This window comes from Mustelus asterias, chromosome 21 (genome assembly GCF_964213995.1).
Source record: "Mustelus asterias chromosome 21, sMusAst1.hap1.1, whole genome shotgun sequence".
Taxonomy (NCBI): Eukaryota; Metazoa; Chordata; class Chondrichthyes; order Carcharhiniformes; family Triakidae; genus Mustelus; species Mustelus asterias.
In genome coordinates this window covers 4,869,742-4,894,853 of record NC_135821.1, presented here as the reverse complement: position 1 = coordinate 4,894,853, position 25,112 = coordinate 4,869,742, and the positions used below count along the sequence as shown (strand labels likewise).

The 25,112-nt window shown below is 45.4% G+C and overlaps 3 protein-coding genes across 3 annotated transcripts; all 3 read right to left on the bottom strand.

The window, feature by feature from the left end:
* Window positions 1-5,232: 5,232 nt before the first annotated feature.
* LOC144509501 (ferritin, heavy subunit-like) lies at window positions 5,233-7,406 on the bottom strand. Its single transcript, XM_078238407.1, has 4 exons — window positions 7,305-7,406; window positions 6,542-6,688; window positions 5,682-5,807; window positions 5,233-5,379 (listed from the first exon to the last, which is right to left on the bottom strand). Exons 1-4 carry the CDS (start codon window positions 7,404-7,406, stop codon window positions 5,233-5,235), a joined length of 522 nt encoding a protein of 173 aa, XP_078094533.1.
* Window positions 7,407-14,979: 7,573 nt separating this feature from the next.
* On the bottom strand, window positions 14,980-16,901 carry LOC144508885 (ferritin heavy chain B-like). The gene is made up of 4 exons (XM_078237100.1): window positions 16,800-16,901; window positions 15,968-16,114; window positions 15,437-15,562; window positions 14,980-15,126 (listed from the first exon to the last, which is right to left on the bottom strand). Exons 1-4 carry the CDS (start codon window positions 16,899-16,901, stop codon window positions 14,980-14,982), a joined length of 522 nt encoding a protein of 173 aa, XP_078093226.1.
* A 2,152-nt stretch (window positions 16,902-19,053) lies between these two features.
* On the bottom strand, window positions 19,054-21,189 carry LOC144508884 (ferritin heavy chain B-like). The gene is made up of 4 exons (XM_078237099.1): window positions 21,079-21,189; window positions 20,221-20,367; window positions 19,520-19,645; window positions 19,054-19,200 (listed from the first exon to the last, which is right to left on the bottom strand). Exons 1-4 carry the CDS (start codon window positions 21,187-21,189, stop codon window positions 19,054-19,056), a joined length of 531 nt encoding a protein of 176 aa, XP_078093225.1.
* Window positions 21,190-25,112: the final 3,923 nt, after the last annotated feature.

Below are 25,112 nucleotides of genomic sequence, written 5' to 3'. Positions count from 1 at the left end.
GGAATAGGACCTATAAAATGTGAAGGTGAGAAAGTCTGTACAGAACCGGAAGAAATAGCAGAGGTGCTTAATGAATATTTTACCTCGGTATTCATGGTGGAAAAAGACCTGGGTGGTTGTACTACAGGATTGAGGCGGACTGAAAAGATTGAGTATGTAGACATTAAGAAAGAGGATGTGTTGGAAATTTTGAATAGCATCAAGATAGATAAGTCGCTGGGACCAGATGGGATGTACCCCAGGTTACTGTGGGAGGCGAGGGAAGAGATTGCAGAGCCTTTGGCGATGATCTTTGCATCGTCGATGGAGACGGGAGAGGTTCTGGAGGATTGCGGATGTGGTTCCGATATTCAAGAAAGGGAACAGGGATAGCCCAGGAAATTACCGACTGGTGAGTCTAACCTCAGTGGTTGTAAGTTGATGGAGAAGATCCTGAGGGACAGGATTTATGAACATTTAGAGACGTTTAGTATGCTCATAAGTAGTCAGCACGGCTTTATCAAAGGCAAATCGTGCCTTACAAGCCTGGTGGAGTTCTTTGAAAATGTGACTAAACACATTGACAAAGGAAAAGTGGTAGATGTGGTTTACATGGACTTCAGCAAGGCATTCAATAAGGTCCCCCATGCAAGACTTCTCGAGAAAGTGAGAGGGCATGGGATCCAAGGGGCTGTTGCCTTGTGGATCCAGAACTGGCTTGCCTGCAGAAGGCAGAGAGTGGTCTTTTTCTGAATGGAGGTCGGTCACCAGTGGAGTGCCCCAGGGATCTGTTCTGGGACCCTTGCTGTTTGTCATTTTCATAAATGACCTGGATGAGGAAGTGGAGGGATGGGTTGGTAAGTTTGCCGACGACATGAAGGTTGGTGGTATTGTGGATAGGTTGGAGGGATGTCAGAAGCTGCAGCGTGACACAGATAGGATGCAAGACTGGGCGGAAAAGTGGCAGATGGACTTCAACCCGGATAAAGTGTAGTGGTCCATTTTGGCAGATCCAATGGGATGAAGGAGACGTTAAGCAAATCAGAGTGGATAAATCCCCAGGACCGGACAGGGTATTCCCACGGACCTTGAGGGAAGCTAGTGTTGAACTTGCAGGGGCCCTGGCAGACATATTTAAAATGTCAGTATTCACGGGGGAGGTGCCGGATGATTGGAGGGTGGCTCATGTTGTTCCGTTGTTTAAAAAAGGTTCCAAAAGAAATCCGGGAAATTATCGGCCAGTAAGTTTGACGTCGGTGGTGGGCAAGTTATTGGAAGGTGTGATACGGGATAGGATCTACAAATATTTGGATAGACAGGGACTTATTAGGGAGAGTCAGCATGGCTTTGTGCGTGGTAGGTTATGTTTGACCAATCTATTAGAGTTTTTCAAGGAGGTTACCAGGAAAGTGGATGAAGGGAAGGTGGTGGATGTTGTCTACCTGGATTTCAGCAAGGCCTTTGACAAGGTCCCTCATGGGAGGTTAGTTAGGAAGGTTCAGTCGCTAGGTATACATGGGGAGGTAGTAAATTGGATAAGACACTGGCTCAATGGAAGAAGCCAGAGAGTGGTTGTGGAGGATTGCTTCTCTGAGTGGAGGCCTGTGACTAGTGGTGTGCCGCAGGGATCGGTGTTGGGTCCATTGTTGTTTGTCATCTATATCAATGATCTGGATGATAATGTGGTCAATTGGATCAGCAAGTTTGCTGATGATACAAAGATTGGAGGTGTAGTGGACAGTGAGGAAGGTTTTCAAAGCTTGCAGAGGGATTTGGACCAAATAGAAAAATGGGCTGAAAAATGGCAAATGGAATTTAACGCAGACAAGTGTGAGATATTGCACTTTGGAAGGACAAATCAAAGTAGAACGTACAGGGTAAATGGTAGGACTCTGAAGAGTGCAGTTGAACAGAGGGATCTGGGAATACAGGTACAGAATTCCCTAAAAGTGACGTCACAGGTGGATAGGGTCGTAAAGAGTGCCTTTGGTACATTGGCCTTTATAAATCGGAGTATCGAGTATAAAAGTTGGAGTGTTATGGTAAGGTTATATAAGGCATTGGTGAGGCCGAATTTGGAGTATTGTGTACAGTTTTGGTCACCTAGTTACAGGAAGGATGTAAATAAGATTGAAAGAGTGCAGAGAAGGTTCACAAGGATGTTGCCGGGACAGAGAGAGATTGAATAGGTTGGGACTTTATTCCCTGGAGCGTAGAAGATTGAGGGGAGATTTGATAGAGGTGTATAAGATTTTGATGGGTATAGATAGAGTGAATGCAAGCAGGCTTTTTCCGCTGAGGCTAGGGGAGAAAAAAACCAGAGGGCATGGGTTAAGGGTGAAAGGAGAAAAGTTTAAAGGGAATATTAGGGGGGGCTTCTTCACGCAGAGAGTGGTGGGAGTGTGGGGAATGAGCTGCCGGATAAAGTGGTAAATGCGGGGTCACTTTTAACATTTAAGAAAAACTTGGACGGGTTCATGGATGAGCGGGGTGTGGAGGGATATGGTCCAAGTGCAGGTCAGTGGGACTAGGCATAAAATGGTTCGGCACAGACAAGAAGGGCCAAAAGGCCTGTTTCTGAGCTGTAATTTTCTGTGGTTCTATGGTTCTAAGGAGTATAATATCAAGGGTAAGACTCTTAGCAGTATAGAGGATCAGAAGGACCTTGGGGTCCGGGTCCATAGGACTCTTAAATCGGCCTCGCAGGTAGAGGAGGTGGTTAAGAAGGCGTATGGTGTGCTGGCCTTCATCAATCGAGGGATTGAGTTTAGGAGTCGGGAGATAATGATGCAGCTATATAAGACCCTCGTCAGACCCCACTTGGAGTACTGTGCTCAGTTCTGGTCGCCTCATTACAGGAGGAATGTGGAAATTATTGAAAGGGTGCAGAGGAGATTTACAAGGATGTTGCCTGGATTGGTTGGCATGCCTTATGAGGATAGGTTGAGGGAGCTCGGTCTTTTCTCCTTGGAGAGATGAAGGATGAGAGGTGACCTGATAGGTGTACAAGATGTTGAGAGGTATCGATCGGGTGGATTCTCGGAGGCTTTTTCCCAGGGCTGAAATGGCTGCTATGAGAGGACACAGGTTTAAGGTGCTGGGGAGTAGGTACAGAGGAGATGTCAGGGGTAAGTATTTCACTCAGAGGGTGGTGGGTGAGTGGAATCGGCTGCCGTCAGTGGTGGTGGAGGCAAACCCGATAGGGTCTTTTAAGAGACTTCTGGATGAGTACATGGGACTTAATAGGATTGAGCGTTATAGGTAAGCCTATATATAAGCCTCGGTAGGTAGGAACATGACCGGCGCAACTTGTGGGCCGAAGGGCCTGTTTGTGCTGTATTTTTTTCTATGTTCTATGTTCTAAACTGTTGAGGGTAAAGGCAGGAGATTTGGTTCAAAACATGTCCACACTGAATGCACACACTATTGACCACAAATGATTGAGACTGAGGCGTGTCAGACAGGTTTGATGAGTGAACCTGGCGAATGGGATTTAAAGTAGGAAAATGTGAAGTGATCGACATTGTTAGGAAGAATAAAGGAGCTGAGTATTATTTAAATGGGGAAAGACTGCAGAAAGCTCCAGCAGAGGGATTTGGGGATTATCGTGTATAAATCACAAAAAACGAGCATCTAAGTTCAGCAGGTAACAGGTAAACGGATCATTGGCCTTTATTTCAAAGAGAGTGGAATATAAAAATAGGGATGTTTTGCTAAAACTCTACAAAACACCTGGGATACTGTGAACAATTTTGGTCTCCTTATCTAAAGAAAGATATACTGGCATTGGAGGTAGTACAGAGAAGGTTCACTAAATTCGAGATTCACTGGGGCAGCATGGTGGCATTGTGGTTAGCGTTGCTGCCTCTCAGTGCCAGGGACCCAGGTTCGATTCTAAGCTTGGGTCACTGCCTGTGTGGAGCTTGCACATTCTCCCCGTGTCTGTGTGGGTTTACTCCGGGTGCTCTGGTTTCCTCCCACTGTCCAAAGATGTGCAGGTTAGGTGGATTGGCCATGATAAATTGCCCCTTAGTGTCAGGGGGACTAACTAGGATAAATGCATGAGGTTTTGGGTTAGGGCCTGGATGGGATCGTGGTCGGTGCAGACCCGATGGGTCAAATGGCCTCCTTCTGCACTGTAGGGTTTCTATGATTGATCCCAGCTATGGAGGCATTTTCTCATGAGAGGTTGAGTAGGTTTGGGGTTTATACTCACTGGAGTTTAGAAGAATGAGAGGTGACCTTACTGAGACATGTCAGATTCTCAGGGGATTTCAGAGAGTAGATGCTGATTGTTTCCCCTTGTGGGAGAGTCTAGGACCAGAGGACTCAGAATAAATAGGTGACCCCTTAAGACACATGAAAAGAAATATCTTCTCATCGGGTAGTGAATCTGTGGAATTCTTTACGACTAATGTTGGGTCAATGTCTTCAAGGCTGAGATTTGTAATTGGCAAAATGAATTGAGGGTGACGATTAGGCAGGAAAGTGATGGAGGAATATCATATCAGCCATCTTATTGGCTGGCAGAGCAGACTTGATGGGCCAAATGGCCTATTTCTGCTCATCCAACTGACTTTATTGGGGTGGTGCTTGGGCTTTAATCAGTCTATACAGCACAGGTTTCCTCTGGGTGCTCCAGTTCCCTCCCACAGTCCAATAGATGTGCTGGTTAGGGTGCATTGGCTGTGCTAAATTCTCCCTATGGGAATTTTCACAGTAACTTCACTGCAGTATTAATACAAGCCTACTTTTGACTTCAGCTTCAAACATGATTGAGAGGAAAGAAGTCACTCCTTTGAAAGTAGAAGATTTGGGCAAGCTAATTCTGTATTCAGTCAGTCCCTCAAGGTTAAGCAATGTGAACCTGCTGCTCAATAGTTACCATCAGCAATATGGGGGTTAAGAGACAGTCCTGTATAGGATATCAGAATTAGGGATGTCTTCCTTTCTTGACAGATGTGAGTCTGAAGCAGAGATTCACCACACTGGAAAAGATTTGACATTGTATTCAATATAATGCCACAGTAGCATGGCATTCCACCCACATTGCATTAGAAATGCAGTTTCAGAAATCCCCCATGTTTCTGAATCAGTGTAATGGTCCTGGGCAGGAATTGGATCACGTTTCGGAAGCTGGATTGGGATTTAAAGGAATCAAATATTGCAAAATAATGAAATCAGCTACAGAGTTAGAGACAAAATGTTTTATTTTCAAATGCAACAAAACTGGGGTTCTAATGGAAATATCAGTCAGTTGAGGGTGAGCCTGTCAAACAGGTACTCTCCCATACCCTTCTCAGGGGCTCCCAGTCTCTTCAGGTTGATGATGTGATCTCCAAGCTTCTTGATCATCTTCACTTGTTCATCCAAGTAGTGAGTCTCCAGGAAGTCACACAGCTGGAAAGGAAAGACAGGAGAGAAATTTGTGACTATTAACTCAAACATGGAAGATCTTTCCCCAGGTGAACGTGACCCTCTTCTTGCACTGGGTAGATGGAGAAAGTATGACATGCGGATAATTCTAGATTATGTGCACAAGTAGCAAGTCACAATTCCATTAAACTGTTTCTTGAGGCACTCACTCCCAGAATTCAAAAGTCATGGGAACCAGTGACAGATCCAAGGCATGGCTGGTCTCTGCAACTCCAAAAGCTCAGACTGCAACCGTGAAGGGCAGATTCCAATAACATCCAACTTACATGAGGGTCAGTGTTCCCAGAGGAGAGTTGGTGCAGATCCAGCAGACTCTGGTTCACATTCTTCTCCATCTGCAGAGCTCTCTGCATGGCCTCCAGACCATTGCTCCACTCATCCTGCCCTGGCTTCTGAAAGGGGACAAAATAGATTCTGTTAGGTCATATCCATGGCACTTTCAGTTGATGGACTGATGCAAGTGATGGATCAAGAATCAAAACCCATTTTGCAAATTACTTGGCGGCACGGTAGCACAGTGGTTAGCACTGCTGCTCCACAGCTCCAGGGTCCTGGGTTCGATTCCTGGCTCGGGTCACTGTCTGTGTGGAGTTTGCACATTCTCCTTGTGTCTGCGTGGGTTTCCTCCGGGTGCTCCGGTTTCCTCCCACAGTCCAAAGATGTGCGGGTTAGGTTGATTGGCCAGGTTAAAAATTGCCCCTTAGACTCCGGAGATGCGTAGGTTAGAGGGATTAGCGGGTAAAATATGTGGGGGTAGGGCCTGGGTGGAATTGTGGTCGGTGCAGACTCGATGGGCCGAATGGCCTCCTTCTGCACTGTAGGGATTCTATGATTCTATGATTCATAGAGAGCTACATTGTTTGCTGATAGTTTAACCAGTTCTTGTTTGAGCCATCAGTTTACAGCACAGAACCCCCATTTCTTTTGAGCCTCCACATTTATTGATCCTTTAGCCACTAGCCCTGGTTGATCCATAGATCAAAGCCACACCAAATCATGCACCCATTCTCAGGTCAACACCAAGCAGTTTTAATCATGGCAGACAGTCAGAACCAAATGATGCTGTGGGAAAATAAACTAAACTATTTACAAAATACAAGGTGGCATCAAGATAACAGAATCCAACCTTGACATCCTCCAGGATGACTCTGCCTCCACGTTTATTCTGGAAAACCATCAGTTTCTCAGCATGTTCCCGTTCCTCATGTGACTGCTCCTTGAAGAACTCAGCAAAGTGACTCAGGGCAACATCATCCCGGTCAAAGTAACAGAACTGCAGGGAGAGAGTCAGAGCAGATCATTCATGGGCTACTTGGAATTTAGAATAACCACAGATCATTTGCTTACTCAAAATGGGCTTAAGTTTAGCTTCAAACACGAGGCCATGTTTAATGCAACAGTGGGACATTCCTTCTCCCCCACCATGGAGATTTTTTTAGCCTTGGGGGAATAAATGTTCAGCACAACAGATTTTACCCATTTAGAATGATAGAGGGAGGACATTCATAAGTGGTCACCCAATTAAATTACTCCCATCCAAGTTGGATAATTTGACCAGATTCATTCACCTCATGAATCCTCTATTCCCAATAATGATGAAGCCACCAAGGGGATTGGAGGCCCAGTCCACTCTGCACATTGGCTTTGTGACATTAAAGTTAATCCTCTGTTGGAAATTTCATGGAGCCTGTTTCAAATGGAAACTCTTCAGAATCAGGTCAAGTTATTGCAGACAGGGAGCAGTCTGTTAACAAGATCTTGTCCCTCAATAACATTTATCAGCAACAACTATCATTTAAAGCCAAATTCATTGGCAAAGATATTGCACCTGCTCAGAGCACAACCAGACCATTATTTTAAATTTAAACCCAATAATCACAAAAGCTCACCATGGAGAGGTAAACATAGGAGGAATAGAGCTCCAGGTTGATCTGCTTGTTAACAGCATCCTCACAGTCCTTGTGGTAGTTCTGACACACTTGGGAAGCCATCTCACTGAGGATAAGAGTCACACAACAACAAGCTGACCTCTACCCTCACAAGCTCTTGTATTTATACCACTGGGACATCCTGCATTCAAACTGGGAATGACATCACCAATGATGCTTGACAATCTCTGATAGCCAATCAGGAATTAGCCATCAATCCAGGTACCAATGAGGGGGTGGAGTGCAATACCCAGAACCAATCAGAGCTCTGGAATGCAGGCAGGTTTGGTTGATTATTCTATGATGAGAATAGAGGAAGAGGAGGAGGCCATTCAGCCCCTCAAACCTGTTCCATCAGTCAATTACATTATGGCGAATGTGCATCTTATTCATCCACTTTGGTTCCATATGTCTTCATCCCCTTACCTAACAAAACCCAACAAGCTCAGCTTTGAAATGTTTAGTTGTTCCCAATGTTTTAGGAAGGGTTTGTCTAGATTTCCACGTTCCGGTTTGTGAAGAAAAGCTTCTTAGTGTCAGTCTTAAATGGCCAACATTTAATAAGATTATAGCGACTGCTCCAAAGGAAATAGTTTCTCTCTATCTATTTTGTCCAATGCTCAATTATAATAAATTCTTATTTTTTTTTACGTTTTAAGGACTGCACAACTCATTTCCATAAACTGTCCTCATGGTTTAACCCCTTCAGCCCTGGTATCATTCTGGTGAATTTGAGCTGTCCCTCCACAGCCAATATATCAGAAAGGAATGTTCTAGATGTTCTCTAACTCGCAACTGGAGCAGAGCTTTCACTCATTAATATTCCTTGAGGTGAAGACTAAAATTCCATTAGTCATAGAATCCCTACAGTGCAGAAGGAGGCCATTCAGTCCATCGAGTTTGTACCGACCATAATACCACCCAGGCCATATATCCACAACCCCACACATTTACCCTGCTAATCACCTTTGAAGTAGCATCAATTTAGCATAACCAATCAACCTAATCTGCACATCTTTGGACTGTGGGAGGAAACCGGAGCACCCAGAGGAAACCCACGCAGACACGGGGAGAACGTGCAAACTCCACGCAGACAGTGGCCCAAGCTGGGAATCGAACCCAGGCCCCTGGTGCTGTGAGGCAGCAGTGCTAACCACTGTGCCACCGTGCTGTCCATAGTCATTTCAATTCGTTTTTGTGACAGCCCATTAGATTTTAGTGGCTTCAGTCGATGAATTTTAAATCTCACTGCTCTTTATTCCTACATGAACCCCAAACCCCTCTCTTTCCAAACAGCTTTTTTGTATTCACTAATGGGACATGTGCGTCGCTGGCTGGGCCAGCATTTATTGCCCAATCCTACTTACCCTTGAACTGAGTGTCTCGCCCGGCCATTTCAGAGGGCAGTTGAGAGTCAACCACATTGCTGTGGCTCTGGAGTCACATGTAGGCCAGACCGGGTAAGGACGGCAGATTTCCTTCCCTAAAGAACATTAGTGAACCAGACGGGTTCTGAGCTGCTCAACATTTAGCAAACATTCGGATTCATCTTTCTTGATTCAGAGTCAATGACCTCACACTTCCTCACATTGAACTTTTTTTGACACTGTTTTTCACCCTTGCTTTATCAATGTCTGCTGCAGCTTCTCTCTCCCATTGGTGCTTTTTACTGTGCCACCCACCCCAGTGCCATCAGCAGATTTGAATATATGGCTCTTTATTCGCTTATCTATGTCATTTATAAAGACAATGAAATGTGGAGGACCCTGTGCCAATCCCGGGGAAGATGACCAGACCCACCCAGCCAATTGGACTGAGCGCCCATTCTCCCTACTCCATCTTCGAGACCCGACCCATTCCCAACAATGTCCAAAGGCTGCATCCAATTTTCCTAATAATCCATTCTGTGGGGCTTTGCCAGTGATGTCATTGTGATTGGTTTCTTTGTCTTTCCTCACACTGAATCCGATAGCGTTCTCTCAGGGTCAGAGTTCACAATATAATCAGCATCGAGTTTACAAATGGAAGTGGAGCACAATTGGATCCCCGTTAAAAAATTCATTGAAGAAACTGTTGAGGGTAAAGGCAGGGGATTTGGTTCAAAACACGTCCACACTGTACTCTCACACTATTGACGCCAAATGATTGAAAGAGACTGAGGCGTGTCAGACAGGTCAGATGAGTGAACCTGGCGAATGGGATATAAAGCAGGAAAATGTGAAGTGAGGCACTTTGGTAGGAAGAATAAAGGAGCTGAGTATTATTTAAATGGGGAAAGACTGCAGAAAGCTCCAGCAGAGGGATTTGGGGGCCCTCGTGCATAAAATCACTAAAAGCTAGCCTGCAAGTTCAGCAGGTAACAGGGAAGGTAAATGGAACATTGGCCTTTATTTCAAAGGGAATAGAGTGTAAAAACAGGGATTTCTTGCTAAAGATCTACAAAATACCTGGGATACTGTGAACAGTTTTGATCTCCTTATCTAAAGCATGTAGATATTAAGAAAGAGGATGTGTTGGAGCTTTTGAAAAGCATCAAGTTAGATAAGTCGCCGGGACCGGATGAGATGTACCCCAGGCTACTGTGGGAGGTGAGGGAGGAGGTTGCTGAGCCTCTGGCGATGATCTTTGCATCATCAATGGAGACGGGAGAGGTTCCGGAGGATTGGAGGATTGCGGATGTTGTTCCTTTATTTAAGAAAGGGAGTAGAGATAGCCCTGGAAATTATAGACTAGTGAGTCTAACCTCAGTGGTTGGTAAATTGATGGAAAAGATCCTGAGAGGCAGGATTTATGAACATTTGGAGAGGTATAATATGATTAAGAATAGTCAGATGGCTTTGTCAAAGGCAGATCATGCCTTACGAGCCTGGTTGAATTTTTTGAGGATGTGACTAAAACACATTGATGAAGAAAAAGCAGTAGATGTAGTGTATATGGACTTCAGCAAGGCATTTGATAAGGTGCCCCATGCAAGGCTTATTGAGAAAGTGAGGGGGCATGGGATCCAAGGGGACATTGCTTTGTGGATCCAGAAGTGGCTTGCCCACAGAAGGCAAAGAGTGGTTATAGATGGGTCATATTCTGAATGGAGGTCGGTCACCAGTGGAGTGCCCCAGGGATCTGTTCTGGGACCCTTACTCTTTGTGATCTTTATAAATGACCTGGATGAGGAAGTGGAGGGATGGGTTGGTAAGTTTGCTGATGACACAAAGGTTGGAGGTGTTGTGGATAGTGTGGAGGGATGTCAGAAGTTGCAGCGAGACATTGATAGGATGCAAGAGTGGGCGGAGAAGTGGCAGATGGAGTTCAACCCAGATAAGTGTGAGGTGGTTCATTTTGGCAGGTCAAATAGGATGGCGGAATATAATATTAATGGTAGGACTCTTGGCAGAGTGGAAGATCAGAAGGATCTTGAGGTCCGAGTTCATAGGACGCTCAAAGCAGCTGTGCAGGTTGAGGCTGTGGTTAAGAAGGCGTTATGGTGTACTGGCCTTCATCAATCGAGGAATTGAGTTTAGGAGTCGTGAGATAATGTTGCAGCTTTATAGGACCCTGGTCAGACCCCACTTGGAGTACTGTGCTCAGTTCTGGTCGCCTCATTACAGGAAGGATGTGGAAGCCATAGAAAGGGTGCAGAGGAGATTTACAAGGATGTTGCCTGGGTTGGGGGGCATGCCTTATGAGCATAGGTTGAGTGAGCTCGGCCTTTTCTCCTTGGAGAGACGAAGGATGAGGGGTGACCTGATAGAGGTGTATAAGATGTTGAGAGGTATTGATCGAGTGGACAGTCAGAGGCTTTTTCCTAGGGCTGAAATGGTTGCCACAAGAGGACACAGGTTTAAGGTGCTGGGGAGTAGGTACAGAGGAGATGTCAGGGGTAAGTTTTTCACTCAGAGGGTGGTGTATGTGTGGAATGGGCTGCCAGCAACGGTGGTGGAGGCGGATTCAATAGGGTCTTTTAAGAGACTTTTAGATAAGTACATGGAACTTAGTAAGATAGAGGGTTTTTTAGGTGAGCCTAGTAATCACTAAGGTAGGGACATGTTCGGCACAACTTTGTGGGCTGAAGGGCCTGTATTGTGCTGTTTTTTTTCTATGTTCTAAAAATATACTGTCATTGGAGGCAGTCCAGAGAAGGTTCACTAGATTGATCCTGGGTATGGAGGCATTTTCTCATGAGGAGAGTTTGAGCTGCACTCACTGCAGTTTAGAAGAGTGAGAGATGACCTTATTGAGCCACATCGTATTCTCTGGGGGTTTGACAGGGTAGATGCTGAGGTTGTTTCTCTTTGTGGGTGAGTCTGGGACTGGAGGACATAATCTCAAAATAAATGGGTGTCCTCTTTAGAACATAGAACATAGAAAAGCTACAGCACAAACAGGCCCTTCGGCCCACAAGTTGCGCCGAACAATTTCCTTACCTTCTAGGCTCATCTATAACCCTCTATCTTACTAACCTCCATGAACCTATCCAAAAGTCTCTTAAAAGACTCAATTGAATCCGCTTCCACCACCACTACCAGCAGCCAATTCCATGCACCCATCACCCTCTGAGTGAAAAACTTACCCCTAACATCTCCTCCATACCTACTCCCCAGCACCCTAAACCTGTGGCCTCTCGTGACAACCATTTCAGCCCTGGTAACAGCCTCTGAGAATCCACTCTATCATTACCTCTCAACATCTTATACACCTTTATCAGGTCACCTCTCATCCTTCGCCTCTCCGAGGAGAATAGACCCAGCTCTCTCAACCTATCCTCATAAGGCATACCACTTAATCCCAGCAACATCTTCGTAAATCTCCTCTGCACCCGTTCTATGGCTTCCACATCCTTTCTGTAATGAGGCGACCAGAACTGGGCACAGTACTCCAGGTGGGGTCTGACCAGGGTCCTATACAACTGCAGCGTTATCTCCCGATTTCTAAACTCAATTCCTCTATTGATGAAGGCCAGTATTCCATACGCCTTCTTAACCACAGCCTCCACCTGCGACGCTGCTTTGAGCGTCCTATAAACCCGGACCCCAAGATCCCTCTGTTCTTCTACACTGCCAAGCGTCTTACCCTTAATATTATATTCTTCCATCCTATTCGACCTGCCAAAATGAACCACCACACACTTATCTGGGTTGAAGTCCATCTGCCACTTCTCCGCCCAGTCTTGCATCTTATCTATGTCTCATTGCAACTGCTGACATCCCTCTACACTATCCACAACACCTCCAACCTTTGTGTCATCAGCAAACTTGCCAACCCATCCTTCCACTTCCTCATCCTGGTCATTTATAAAAATCACAAAGAGCAAGGGTCCCAGAACAGATCCCTGGGGCACCCCACTGGTGACTGACCTCCGCTCTGAAAAAGACCCATCTACAACCACTCTTTGCCTTCTGTGGGCAAGCCAGTTCTGAATCCACAAAGCAACGTCCCCTTGTATCCCATGCCCCTTCACTTTCTTCATAAGCCTTGCATGGGGCACCTTATCAAACGCCTTACTGAAATCCATATAAACCACATCTACCGCTCTTCCCCCATCTAAGTGTCTAGTCACATCTTCAAAAAACTCAATCAGACTCGTAAGGCATGATCTGCCTCAGACAAAGCCGTGCTGGCTACTTCTGATCATACTATTCCTTTCCAAATGTTCATAAATCCTGCCTCTCAGGATCTTCTCCATCAACTTACCTACCACTGAGGTTAGACTCACCGGTCTATAATTTGCTGGGCTATCTCTTCTCCCTTTCTTGAATAACGGAACCACATCCGCCACTCTCCAATCCTCCGGAACCTCTCCCGTCTCCATTGACGATGCAAAGATCATTGCCAGAGGATCAGCAATCTCTTCCCTCGCCTCCCACAGTAACCTGGGGTACATCCCATCCGATCCCAGCGATTTATCTAACTTGATGCTTTTCAACAGCTCCAACACATCCTCTTTCCTAATGTCCACATGCTCAATCTTCTCAGTCCACTGCAAGTCTGCACTGCAACTATCAAGATCCTTTTCCACTGTGAATACTGAAGCAAAGTATTCATTGAGTACCTCTGCTATTTCAACCGGTTCAATACAGACTTTCCCACTATCACATTTGATAGGTCCTACTCCTTCACATCATATCCCCTTGCTCTTCACATACTTGTAGAATGCCTTGGGGTTTTCCTTTATCCTGTCTGCCAAGGCCTTCTTATGTCCCCTCCTGGCTCTTCTAATTTCCCTCTTTAGTTCCTTCCTACTAGTCGTATACTCTTCTAGATTTCTTCCTGATCCTTGATTAATTATTCTTGGTTCCTGTCGCTGTGCCTCAATTGGTTGTTCTTGGCTCCTGTCGCTGTGCCTCGATAGGTTGTTCTTGGCTCTTCCCTGAGCTTTAATTGACCATTCTTGGACCCTCAGTGGTTGGCTGTCCAATGATGGGATAGGGAGGGGCTTAGCATCAATAAAGGCAGCTGGGAGACTGCCTGCCCACATATCATTTCTTCCTATTTTGAGGTATAGGGAAACATTAGATAAGGAATATCTTCTCGGAGGGTAGTGAATCTGTGGAATTCTTCACCACAGATGTTGGGTCAGTATATTCAAGGCTGCGATTTTTAATTAGCAAAGGAATTGAGGGTGAAGATTAGGCAGGAAAGTGGAATAGAGGAATATCATGTTACCTTGTTGAATGGCAGAGCAGACGTGATGGGCCAAACGGCCTATTTCTGCTCATCCCTTTTTAATGAGGAGCAAAATACCAATAAATGAGTTTGGAAAATGAAACTCAGCAATGGGACATATTCAAAAAGAACTCGTCACTAAAGCACAAATGGAGATTTAATCCCAATGTGAATTGCAAAAAGAAATCGTGTTTTATGGTTAGCACTGCTGCCCTCACAGCACCAGGGACTTGGGTTTGATTCCCAGCTCAGGCCACTGTGGAGTTTGCACATTCTCGCCGTGTCGGCATGGGTTTCCTCCAGGTGCTCTTGCTCCCTCCAACAGTCCGAAAGACGTGCTGGTTAGGGTGCATTGGCCAAGCTAAATTCTCCCTCAGTGTACCCGAACAGGCACTGGAGTATGGCGACGAGGGAATTTTCCACAGTAACTTCATTGCAGTGTTAAATGTAAGCCTACTTGTGACTTCAGCTTCAGGCATGATTGGGAGGACAGAATTCACTTCTTTGAAGTGGAACGTTTTGGCTAGCTAATTCTGTATTCATTCACCCAACCAAGATTAAGCAATGCAAACCTGCTGCTCTATCGTTATCCTAACAATATGGTGAGGGGGTTAGAGACACTCCTGCACAGGATATTGGAATTAGGAATGCCTTCCTTCCTTGACAGATGAGTCTGAAGCAGAGATTCAGCACACTGGAAGAGGGTTGACGTTGAATTCCATACAACGCCACAACACCATGGCATTTCACCCACAGGTGAGGGGAACCACACTGCATTAGAAATGCACACTTTCAGAAGTAGCCCCCATGTTTCTGAATCAGTGTAATTGTCTTGGAATTGGATCAAGTTTAGGAAGCTGGATCAGGATTTAAAGAAATCAAATGTTGAAAAATAATGAAATCAGCTACAGAATTATACAGACAAAGTGTTTTATTTCCAAATGCAGCAAAGCTGACATTTCCATTAAAATCCCAGTCAGTTGAGGGTGAGCCTGTCAAACAGGTACTCTCCCATGCCATTCTCAGGGGCTCCCAGTCTCTTCAGGTTGGTGATGTGATCTCCAAGCTTCTTGATCATCTTCACTTGTTCATCCAAGTAGTGAGTCTCCAGGAAGTCACACAGCTGGAAAGGAAAGACAGGAGAGAAATTAGTGACTATTAACTCAAACATGGAAGATCTTTTCCAGGAGAGTGTTACCCTCAAGTTGCACTAGGTGGATGGGGAAAATATTACAAGTGGGTAATTCTGGTTAGAGTGCACAAGTAGCAAGTCACAATTCCATCAAACTGGGAGCGAGTGCCTCAAGTAACAGAAGTTTCAGACGCCAAAAGCCTTGGGAACCATTCAGTGACACAGATCCTAGGTATGGATGACATCAGCTTATAGACTCAACAACTGCAACTGTGAAGGGCAGATTCCAATATCAACTTACATGAGGGTCGGTGTTCCCAGAGGAGAGTTTGTGCAGATCCAGCAGACTCTGGTTCACATTCTTCTCCATCTGCAGAGCGCTCTGCATTGTCTCCAGACCATTGCTCCACTCATCCTGCTCTGGCTTCTGGAAGGGGACGAAGTAGGTTAGTGCCATGGGATGTTACCTTGGAAACCATTACATCAGTTCAGCAACTGAAAGTGAGGAGCAAGAATCAAAGCCCATTTTGCAAATTATTTCCTCCATAGAAAGCTACATTAGTGTCATCTGAACCAATCAGACAGTTTAAGCCATTAGCTTACAGCACATAACCCTATTTTTTCTGAGCCTCCACATTTATTGATCCTTTAGCCACTCGCTCCAGGTGATCCAAAGATCAAAACTCCACCAACTCATCATGCACCCATTCTCAGTTCAATACTAGACAGTTTTAATCATGGCCGACAGTAGGACCCCAAAGACGTTGTCAGAAAATAAGCTTGAATAGAAGTTGGATAAAAATAAGGTGGCATCAAGAGGACAGAATCCAACCTTGACATCCTCCAGGATGACTCTGCCTCCACGTTTATTCTGGAATTCCATCAGTTTCTCAGCGTGTTCCCGTTCCTCATGTGACTGCTCCTTGAAGAACTCAGCAAAGTGACTCAGGGCAACATCATCCCGGTCAAAGTAACAGAACTGCAGGGAGAGAGTCAGAGCAGATCATTCATGGGCTACTTGGAATTTAGAATAACCACAGATCATTTGCTTACTCGAATGGGCTTAAGTTTAGCTTCAAACACGAGGCCATGTTTAATGTAACAGTGGGACATTCCTTCTCCCCCACCATAGAGATTTAAAAAAAAAAAAATCAATGCTTAAAGTGGAAAAAATTCAATTTAATCCAATTCATTGCTCATGGAATGATTTAGCCTTGGGGGAGGGAAAGTTCAGCACAACAGGATTTACCCATTTAGAATGGTAGAGGGAGGACATTCATAAGTGGTCACCCAATTAAATTACTTCCATCCAAGTTGGATAATTTGACCAGATTCATGCACCTCACGAATCCTCTGTTCCCCAATAAAGGGGAATCCTCCAAGGGGATTGGAGGCCCAGTCCACTCTGCACATTGGCTTTGTGACACTAAAGTTAATCCTCTGTTGGAAACTTTATGGAGCCAGTTTCAGATGGAAACTCTTCAGAATCAGGTCACGTTATTACAGACAGGGAGCAGACTGTTAACAAGATCTTGTCCCTCAATAACATTTATCAGCAAGAACTATCATTCAAAGCCAAATTCATTGACAAAGATATTGCACCTGCTCAGAGCACAACCAGACCATTATTTTAAATCTAAACCCCAATAATCACAAAACCTCACCATGGAGAGGTAAACATAGGAGGAATAGAGCTCCAGGTTGATCTGCTTGTTAACAGCATCCTCACAGTCCTTGTGGTAGTTCTGACACACTTGGGAAGCCATCTTCGCAACTACTGCTCACTCTCACCTAGAAAGTTCTAGAACTGCCCCTTCCTGACACAAGCTCTTGTATTTATACATCCTGCATTCAAACCAGCAATGACAACACCAATACTGATTGACAATCTCTGACAGCCAATCAGGAATTGGCCGTGAATCCAGGTACCAATGAGGTAGAGGGGGTGGAGTGTGTGCTCCCCAGAGCCAATCAGAGCTCTGGAATGCAGGCAGGTTTGGTTGATTATTCTATGATGAGAATAGAGGAAGAGGAGGAGGCCATTCAGCCCCTCAAACCTGTTCCATCAGTCAATTACATTATGGCGAATGTGCATCTTATTTGTCCACTTTGGTTCCATATGTCTTCATCCCCTTACCTAACAAAACCCAACAAGCTCAGCTTTGAAATGTTTAGTTGTTCCCAATGTTTTAGGGAGGGTTTGTCCAGATTTCCACTTTCCGGTTTGTGAAGAAAAGCTTCTTCGGGTCAGTCTTAAATGACCAACATTTAATCAGATTATAGCGACTGTTCCAAAGGAAATAGTTTCTCTCTATCTACTTTGTCCAATGCCCAGTTATAATAAATTCTTTTTTTTTTTACGTTTTCAGGACTGCACAACTCATTTCCATAAACTGTCCTCATGGTTTAACCCCTTCAGCCCTGGTATCATTCTGGTGAATTCAAGCTGTCTCTTCACAGCCAATATATCAGGAAGGAATGTTCTAGATGTTCTCTAACTCGCAACTGGGGCAGAACCTTCACTCCTTGATATTCCTTGAGATGAAGACTAAAATTCTATTAGTCAAAGAATCATAGAATCCCTACAGTGCAGAAGGAGGCCATTCGGCCCATCGAGTCTGCACCGACCATAATCCCACCCAGGCCATATTTCCGTAACCCCACACATTTACCCTGCTAATTCCCTTGAAACTAGTGTCAATTTAGCATGGCCAATCAACCTAACCTGCACATCTTTGGAATGTGGGAGGAAACCGGAGCACCCGGAGGAAATTCATGCAGACATGGGGAAGAACGTGCAGACTCCACACAGTGACCCAAGCCAGGAATCGAACCCTGCTGTGAGGCAGCAGTGCTAACCACTGTGCCACCATGCCATCCATAGTCATTTCCATTAATTTTATGTGACAGCCCATTATAGTTTATTGGCTTCTGTCGATGAATTGTAAATCTCAGCTCTTTATTCCTACATGGACCCCAAACCCCTCTCTTCCTCCACAGCATTTCTTTTAAAATTCACTTGTGGGACATGGGCATCACTAGCTGGGCCAGCATTTATTGCTCAGCCCTAGTTGCCCTTGAACAGAATGTCTTACTCAGCCATTTCAGAGGGGCAGTTGAGAGTCAACCACATTGCTGTGGCTCTGCAGTCACATGTAGGCCAGGCTGGGTAAGGATGGCAGATTTCCTTCCCTAAAGGGACATCAGTGACCCAGACAGGTTCTGAGCTTCTCAACATTTAGCAAGCATTCGGATTCATCTTTCTCAATTCAGAGTCAACAACCTCACACTGAACTTCTTTTGACACTGTTTTTCATCCTTGCTTTATCAAAGTCTGCTGCAGCTTCTCTCCCATTGGCACTTTTTACTGTGCCACCCACCCTAATGCCATCAGCAGATTTGAATATATGGCTCTCCATTCACTTATCTATAAGATTGATAAAGAAAATGACATGAGGAATGTGTGCCAACCCCAGGGGAGATAACCAGACCCACCCTGCCAATTGGAGTGAGCGTCCATTCTCCCTACTCCATCTTCGAGACCCAACCCATTCCCAATAATATCCAAAGGCTGCATCCAATTTCCCTAATAATCCATTATGTGGAGCTTTGCCAATGATGTCATTGTGATTGCTTTCTTTGACTTTCCTCACACTGAATCTGATAGCGTTCTCTCAGGGTCAGAGTTCACAATATAATCAGCATCGAGTTTGCAAATGGAAGTGGAGCACAATTAGATCCCAGTTAATAAATTCATTGAAGAAACAGGTGTAATGGTCCTGGGAAGGAATTGAATCAGGTTTAGGAAGCTGGATGGGGTTATAAATGTTGCAAAATAATGAAGTCAGCTACAGAATTAGAGACAAAACGTTTTTATTTCCAAATGCAGCAAAACTAATATTTCCATTAGAATCCCAGTCAGTTGAGGGTGAGCCTGTCAAACAGGTACTCTCTCATGCCATTCTCAGGGGCTCCCAGTCTCTTCAGGTTGGTGATGTGATCTCCAAGCTTCTTGATCATCTTCACTTGTTCATCCAAGTAGTGAGTCTCCAGGAAGTCACACAGCTGGAAAGGAAAGACAGGAGAGAAATTAGTGAATATTAACTCAAAACATGGAAGATCTTTCCCAGGAGTGAGTTACCCTCAAGTTGCACTGGGTGAATGGGGAAAATATTACAAGTGGGTAATTCTGGTTAATGTGCACAAGTAGCAAGTCACAATTCAATTAAACTGGGAGAGAGTGCCTCAAGAAACAAAGGTCTGAATCCAAAAGCCTTGGGAACCATTCAGTGACTAGATGCAAGGCATGGATGGCCTCTGCTTAGACTCAGCAACTGAAATCTCAGACTGCAACTGTGAAGGGCAGGTTCCAATATCAACTCACATGAGGGTCGGTGTTCCCAGAGGAGAGTTTGTGCAGATCCAGCAGACTCTGGTTCACATTCTTCTCCATCTGCAGAGCTCTCTGCATGGCCTCCAGACCATTGCTCCACTCATCCTGCTCTGGCTTCTGAAAGGGAAGAGGATGTTAGTGCTTTTGCAAGGAAGTCTAAGGGATGTTTGAACTTGAAAAGCAACAGCAAAAATGAGTCTGTGCAGCTCAAGGACACCATGTTGGAGCAATTATTGGGATGACTGGAGACCATTGGACACAATCAGGTTGCTGGTTACTCTGCATTTTGCCGAGAGAACTCCATTAACATTTCCAATTTGGAATTGTTTAAAGCTAATTTTGCCCATCTGTGTTTACGGCTTCAGTGCACTCCTGTTCCCTATGCAAGCAGCACAAAGTGAGGGTCTACATGTAAAAACCCTGAATATCCAGATTTAATCCTCTTGTCCACTCGATCAGGTAATCCAAAAATCAATTTATCCTCTATCAGTCCTCCCTTACACCAGCAATTTCAGTCATTAGTCTCAGTGGATTGAGAACTGAACAGCAAGTATCTAATTAATCTAAACTACATCGCAAGACTGGTCTTGAAATTTAATTTTTACTCTTTGTATCTTGGGAGCCTGCAAGCTCACTTCATTGTATTTGTGAATTATACAATGATTCAACTTTATACTCAAATTAAATCCAACCTTGACATCCTCCAGGATGACTCTGCCTCCACGTTTATTCTGGAATTCCATCAGTTTCTCAGCGTGTTCCCGTTCCTCATGTGACTGCTCCTTGAAGAACTCAGCAAAGTGACTCAGGGCAACATCATCCCGGTCAAAGTAAGAGAACTGCAGGGAGAGACAAAAGGGGAGAGTCAGGTTTGACCCAGATTCCATCCATGGTCAAAATGTCCACTCTCCCATTCTCTACCTCATACATTCCCCTTTAAATGAAAAGCAATTAATGAATATTGGCTTGAAACCTCCCCCACCCCACCATTTTTCCTGAAAGCCCCCCCCCCATGCTGAGCTCAGCAGAATAGGAAGAGACAACAGTAAGAAAGCCAATCCCTTTCAGCACTGAATTAAGCTCACGTCCGTGGACAATCTAGTCCCCCACCCCTTCCCCGAAAGAGGATTAGGTGATGGAAGATATTTGCCCCTCTTCCAAATGTACTGAAAATATTCCTGCTTCATGTGGAAAGGATTCAGCTTCAAGTAACAGGCTTTACTCATTTAGAAAGCTGAAAAGCAGCCACAATCAAGTCAATGTCTCACTCACTAGCCACTCAATTCAGTTTCACTGCTCCCATCCCAGTTGGGAAAGGTTTATACATTTGAAGATGGAGCCTCCACTAGAACCTCAGATCTAAACACTACAGAAGACACAACCATTACAAATCACAACACTGATCCCTGTTTTGGGGCCCCCACAGTATTTAACCCAGGGAGGGCAGCAGGGATACATCCCAAAGCCAATTCATTGACAGGAAGAAATTCTACCCACTCAGAAGGCAATGAAGCAACAGGCTTAATTTCAAAATAGGGCCCCAAACATACAAAACTCATCATGGAGAGGTAAACATAGGAGGAATAGAGCTCCAGGTTAATCTGCTTGTTAACAGCATCCTCACAGTCCTTGTGGTAGTTCTGACACACTTGGGAAGCCATTGTACTCTCACTGGACGATAACTCAAACAAGCTGACCTGCTTGGCCACAAGCTTTTGTATTTATACCACTGGGACATCCTGCATTCAAACTGGGAATGACATCACCAACGGTGATTGACAACCCCTGATAGCCAATCAGAAATCTTCCATCAATCCAGGCACCAATCATGGTGGGGTGTAATCTCGCAAGCCAATCAGAGCGGTGGATTACAGGCAGGTGTGGATGACTCAGAGCATCAGGACAGGAGGAGGCCAATCAGCCCCTCAAGCCTATCCCACCATTCATTTAGATCATGTCTGGTCTCATTTCAACTCTATTGACTCACCTATCCCATCATGCCCTTGCCTAACAAACAGCTAACGTCCATGCCAACATTTAGGGTGAGCAAGGCCCAGGATTGCAGCAGCTTCTATGTGAAGATGTGCTTCTTACCATCACCCCATAACAGGCCAGCTCTCATTGTGAGATCAAACTGTCTCTGCCCTGGACTTCCCCGGCCAAGGAAATCACTTCCCTCCCTCTACCCCATGAATGGCCCTCAATAGCTCAATGACAATCGCCCCTTATTCCATTCTATTCCCGATGGGATGCGAGATGATCCTAGCATTCTGCTCACGCTGCCGGGCTCCCGCTACAAGGTCAGATTATTGGGGTGGGTGGGGAGACGGTCACAATGTCGGTAAGGTCACCCGACTTTCAATCCAGGGGCCCTGAAGCTGAAGCTCAACACGGATTGAAATCCCACCCAGGCAGCCGGTGGGATTTAGAAATTCAATTAATTCACAAAAATCTGGATTTGAAAGCTGATCTCAGTAATGGAGTTTTTAAAATATTTATTTATTATTGTCACAAGTAGGCTTACATTAACACCACAATGAAGTTACTGTGAAAATCCCCTAGTCGCCACACTCCAGTGCCTATTTGGGTACACTGAGGGAGATTTTAGCATGGCCAATCCACCTAACCAGCACGTCTTTCAGACTGTGGGAGGAAACCGGAGCACCCGGAGGAAACCCACGCAGACATGGGGAGAACGTGCAAACTCCACACAGACAGTGACCCAAGCCGGGATTCGAACTTGGATCCCTCGCTCTGTGAGGTAGCAGTGCTAACCACTGTGCCAACGTGCTGCCATACAGAATCCCTTCAGTGCAGAAGGAGGCCATTCAGCCCATCAAGTCTGCATCGACCCTCCAAAAGAGCACTTTATCCAGGCCCACTCTCCCCCACTATCCCTGCTTACTGATCATGGCCAATCACCTAAGCTGCACATTTTGGGAAACGAAGGGGCAATTAGCACGGTCAATCCACCTAACCTGCACATCTTTGGAGTGTGGGAGGAAACCAGAACACCAGGAAGAAATTCACACAGACACAGGGAGAATATGCAAACTCCACACAGACAGTGACCCAAGCCAGGAATCGAACCCGGGTCCCTGCACTGTGAGGCAGCAGTGCTAACCACTGTGCCACCGTGCCAATGGTGACCATGGAACTATCACAGATTGTGGTAAAAATCCCATCTGGTTCGCTAATGTCCCCTTCAGGGAAGGAAATCTGCCGTCCTTACCCAGTCTGGCCTACATGTGACTCCAGAGCCACAGGGATTGATCGTTAACTGCTCTCTGAAATGGCCGAGCGAGACACTCAATTCAGGGGCAGTTAGTGATGGGGAATAAATGCGGGCCCAGCCAGCGGCTCCCACACCCCCTGAGAGAATAACAAGAAACTGAACCCACTGCTCCAGATGTGGGTTTGAAATATTCTTTCACAAGGACGTGGGCGTCGCTGGCGAGGTCCAGTGTTTATTGCCCGTCCCCAATTGCCCTCGAGGTGGTGGTGGGTGAGCTGCCTTCCTGAACCCGCTGCTGTCCCTGTGATGTAGGTCCACCTGTCGTGTTGAGGGAATTCCAGGAATTTTTCCCCAGCGACAGTGAAGGAACGGTGATGTCACCCCAAATCAGGATGGAACTATCAGCTCAAACTCACTTTCCACAATGAGAGACAAAGACCCATCCCTTTATATTCCAGCCGCACTGAGGTGAAGACTCCAATTCTCGGAGCATTTTCTATTTATTCGTGCGCCAGTCCCCTAGTTTTGAATAATTTCTGTCGAGAAACCCCATAATGTCCCCGCTCTCCTTCAGTTCCTTCCGCTTCATTGAGCAAACACAGCTTCAATGCTGACATTGCAAGTTGAGTTCTGAAGAGTCACATTGGACTCGAAATAAAGAACAAAGAACAATACAGCACAGGAACAGGCCCTTCGGCCCTCCAAGCCCGCGCTGCTCACTGGTCCAAACTAGACCATTCTTTTGTATCCCTCCATTCCCACTCCGTTCATATGGCTATCTAGGTAAGTCTTAATCGTTCCCAGTGTGTCCGCCTCCACCACCTTGCCTGGCAGCGCATTCCAGGCCCCCACCACCCTCTGTGTAAAATATGTCCTTCTGATATATGTGTTAAACCTCCCCCCCTTCACCTTGAACCTATGACCCCTCGTGAACGTCACCACCGACCTGGGGAAAAGCTTCCCACCATTCACCCTATCTATGCCTTTCATAATTTTATACACCTCTATTAAGTCTCCCCTCATCCTCCGTCTTTCCAGGGAGAACAACCCCAGTTTACCCAATCTCTACTCATAACTAAGCCCCTCCATACCAGGCAACATTCTGGTAAACCTCCTCTGTACTCTCTCCAAACCCTCCACGTCCTTCTGGTAGTGTGGCGACCAGAACTGGACGCAGTATTCCAAATGCGGCCGAACCAACATTCTATACATCTGCAACATCAGACCCCAACTTTTATACTCTATGCCCCGTCCTATAAAGGCAAGCATGCCATATGCCTTCTTCACCACCTTCTCCACCTGTGACGTCACCTTCAAGGATCTGTGGACTTGCACACCCAGGTCCCTCTGCGTATCTACACCCTTTATGGTTCTGCCATTTATCGTATAGCTCCTCCCTACATTATTTCTACCAAAATGCATCACTTCGCATTTATCAGGATTGAACTCCATCTGCCATTTCTTTGCCCAAATTTCCAGCCTATCTATATCCTTCTGTAGCCTCTGACAATGAACCATAGAACCATAGAAAATTACAGCTCAGAAACAGGCCTTTTGGCCCCTCTTGTCTGTGCCGAACCATTTTATGCCTAGTCCCACTGACCTGCACTTGGACCATATCCCTCCACACCCCTCTCATCCATGAACCCATCCAAGTTTTTCTTAAATGTTAAAAGTGACCCCGCATTTACCACTTTATCCGGCAGCTCATTCCACACTCCCACCACTCTCTGCGTGAAGAAGCCCCCCCTAATATTCCCTTTAAACTTTTCTCCTTTCACCCTTAACCCATGCCCTCTGGTTTTTTTCTCCCCTAGCCTCAGTGGAAAAAGCCTGCTTGCATTCACTCTATCTATACCCATCAAAATCTTATACACCTCTATCAAATCTCCCCTCAATCTTCTACGCTCCAGGGAATAAAGTCCCAACCTATTCAATCTCTCTCTGTAACTCAGCTTCTCAAGTCCCGGCAACATCCTTGTGAACCTTCTCTGCACTCTTTCAATCTTATTTACATCCTTCCTGTAACTAGGTGACCAAAACTGTACACAATACTCCAAATTCGGCCTCACCAATGCTTTATATAACCTTGATGTGGATATGCCGGCGTTGGACTGGGGTAAACACAGTAAGAAGTTTAACAACACCAGGTTAAAGTCCAACAGGTTTATTTGGTAGCAAAAGCCACACAAGCTTTCGAAGCTCTAAGCCCCTTCTTCAGGTGAGTGGGAATTCTGTTCACAAACAGAACTTATAAAGACACAGACTCAATTTACATGAATAATGGTTGGAATGCGAATACTTACAACTAATCCAGTCTTTAAGAAACAAAACAATGGGAGTGGAGAG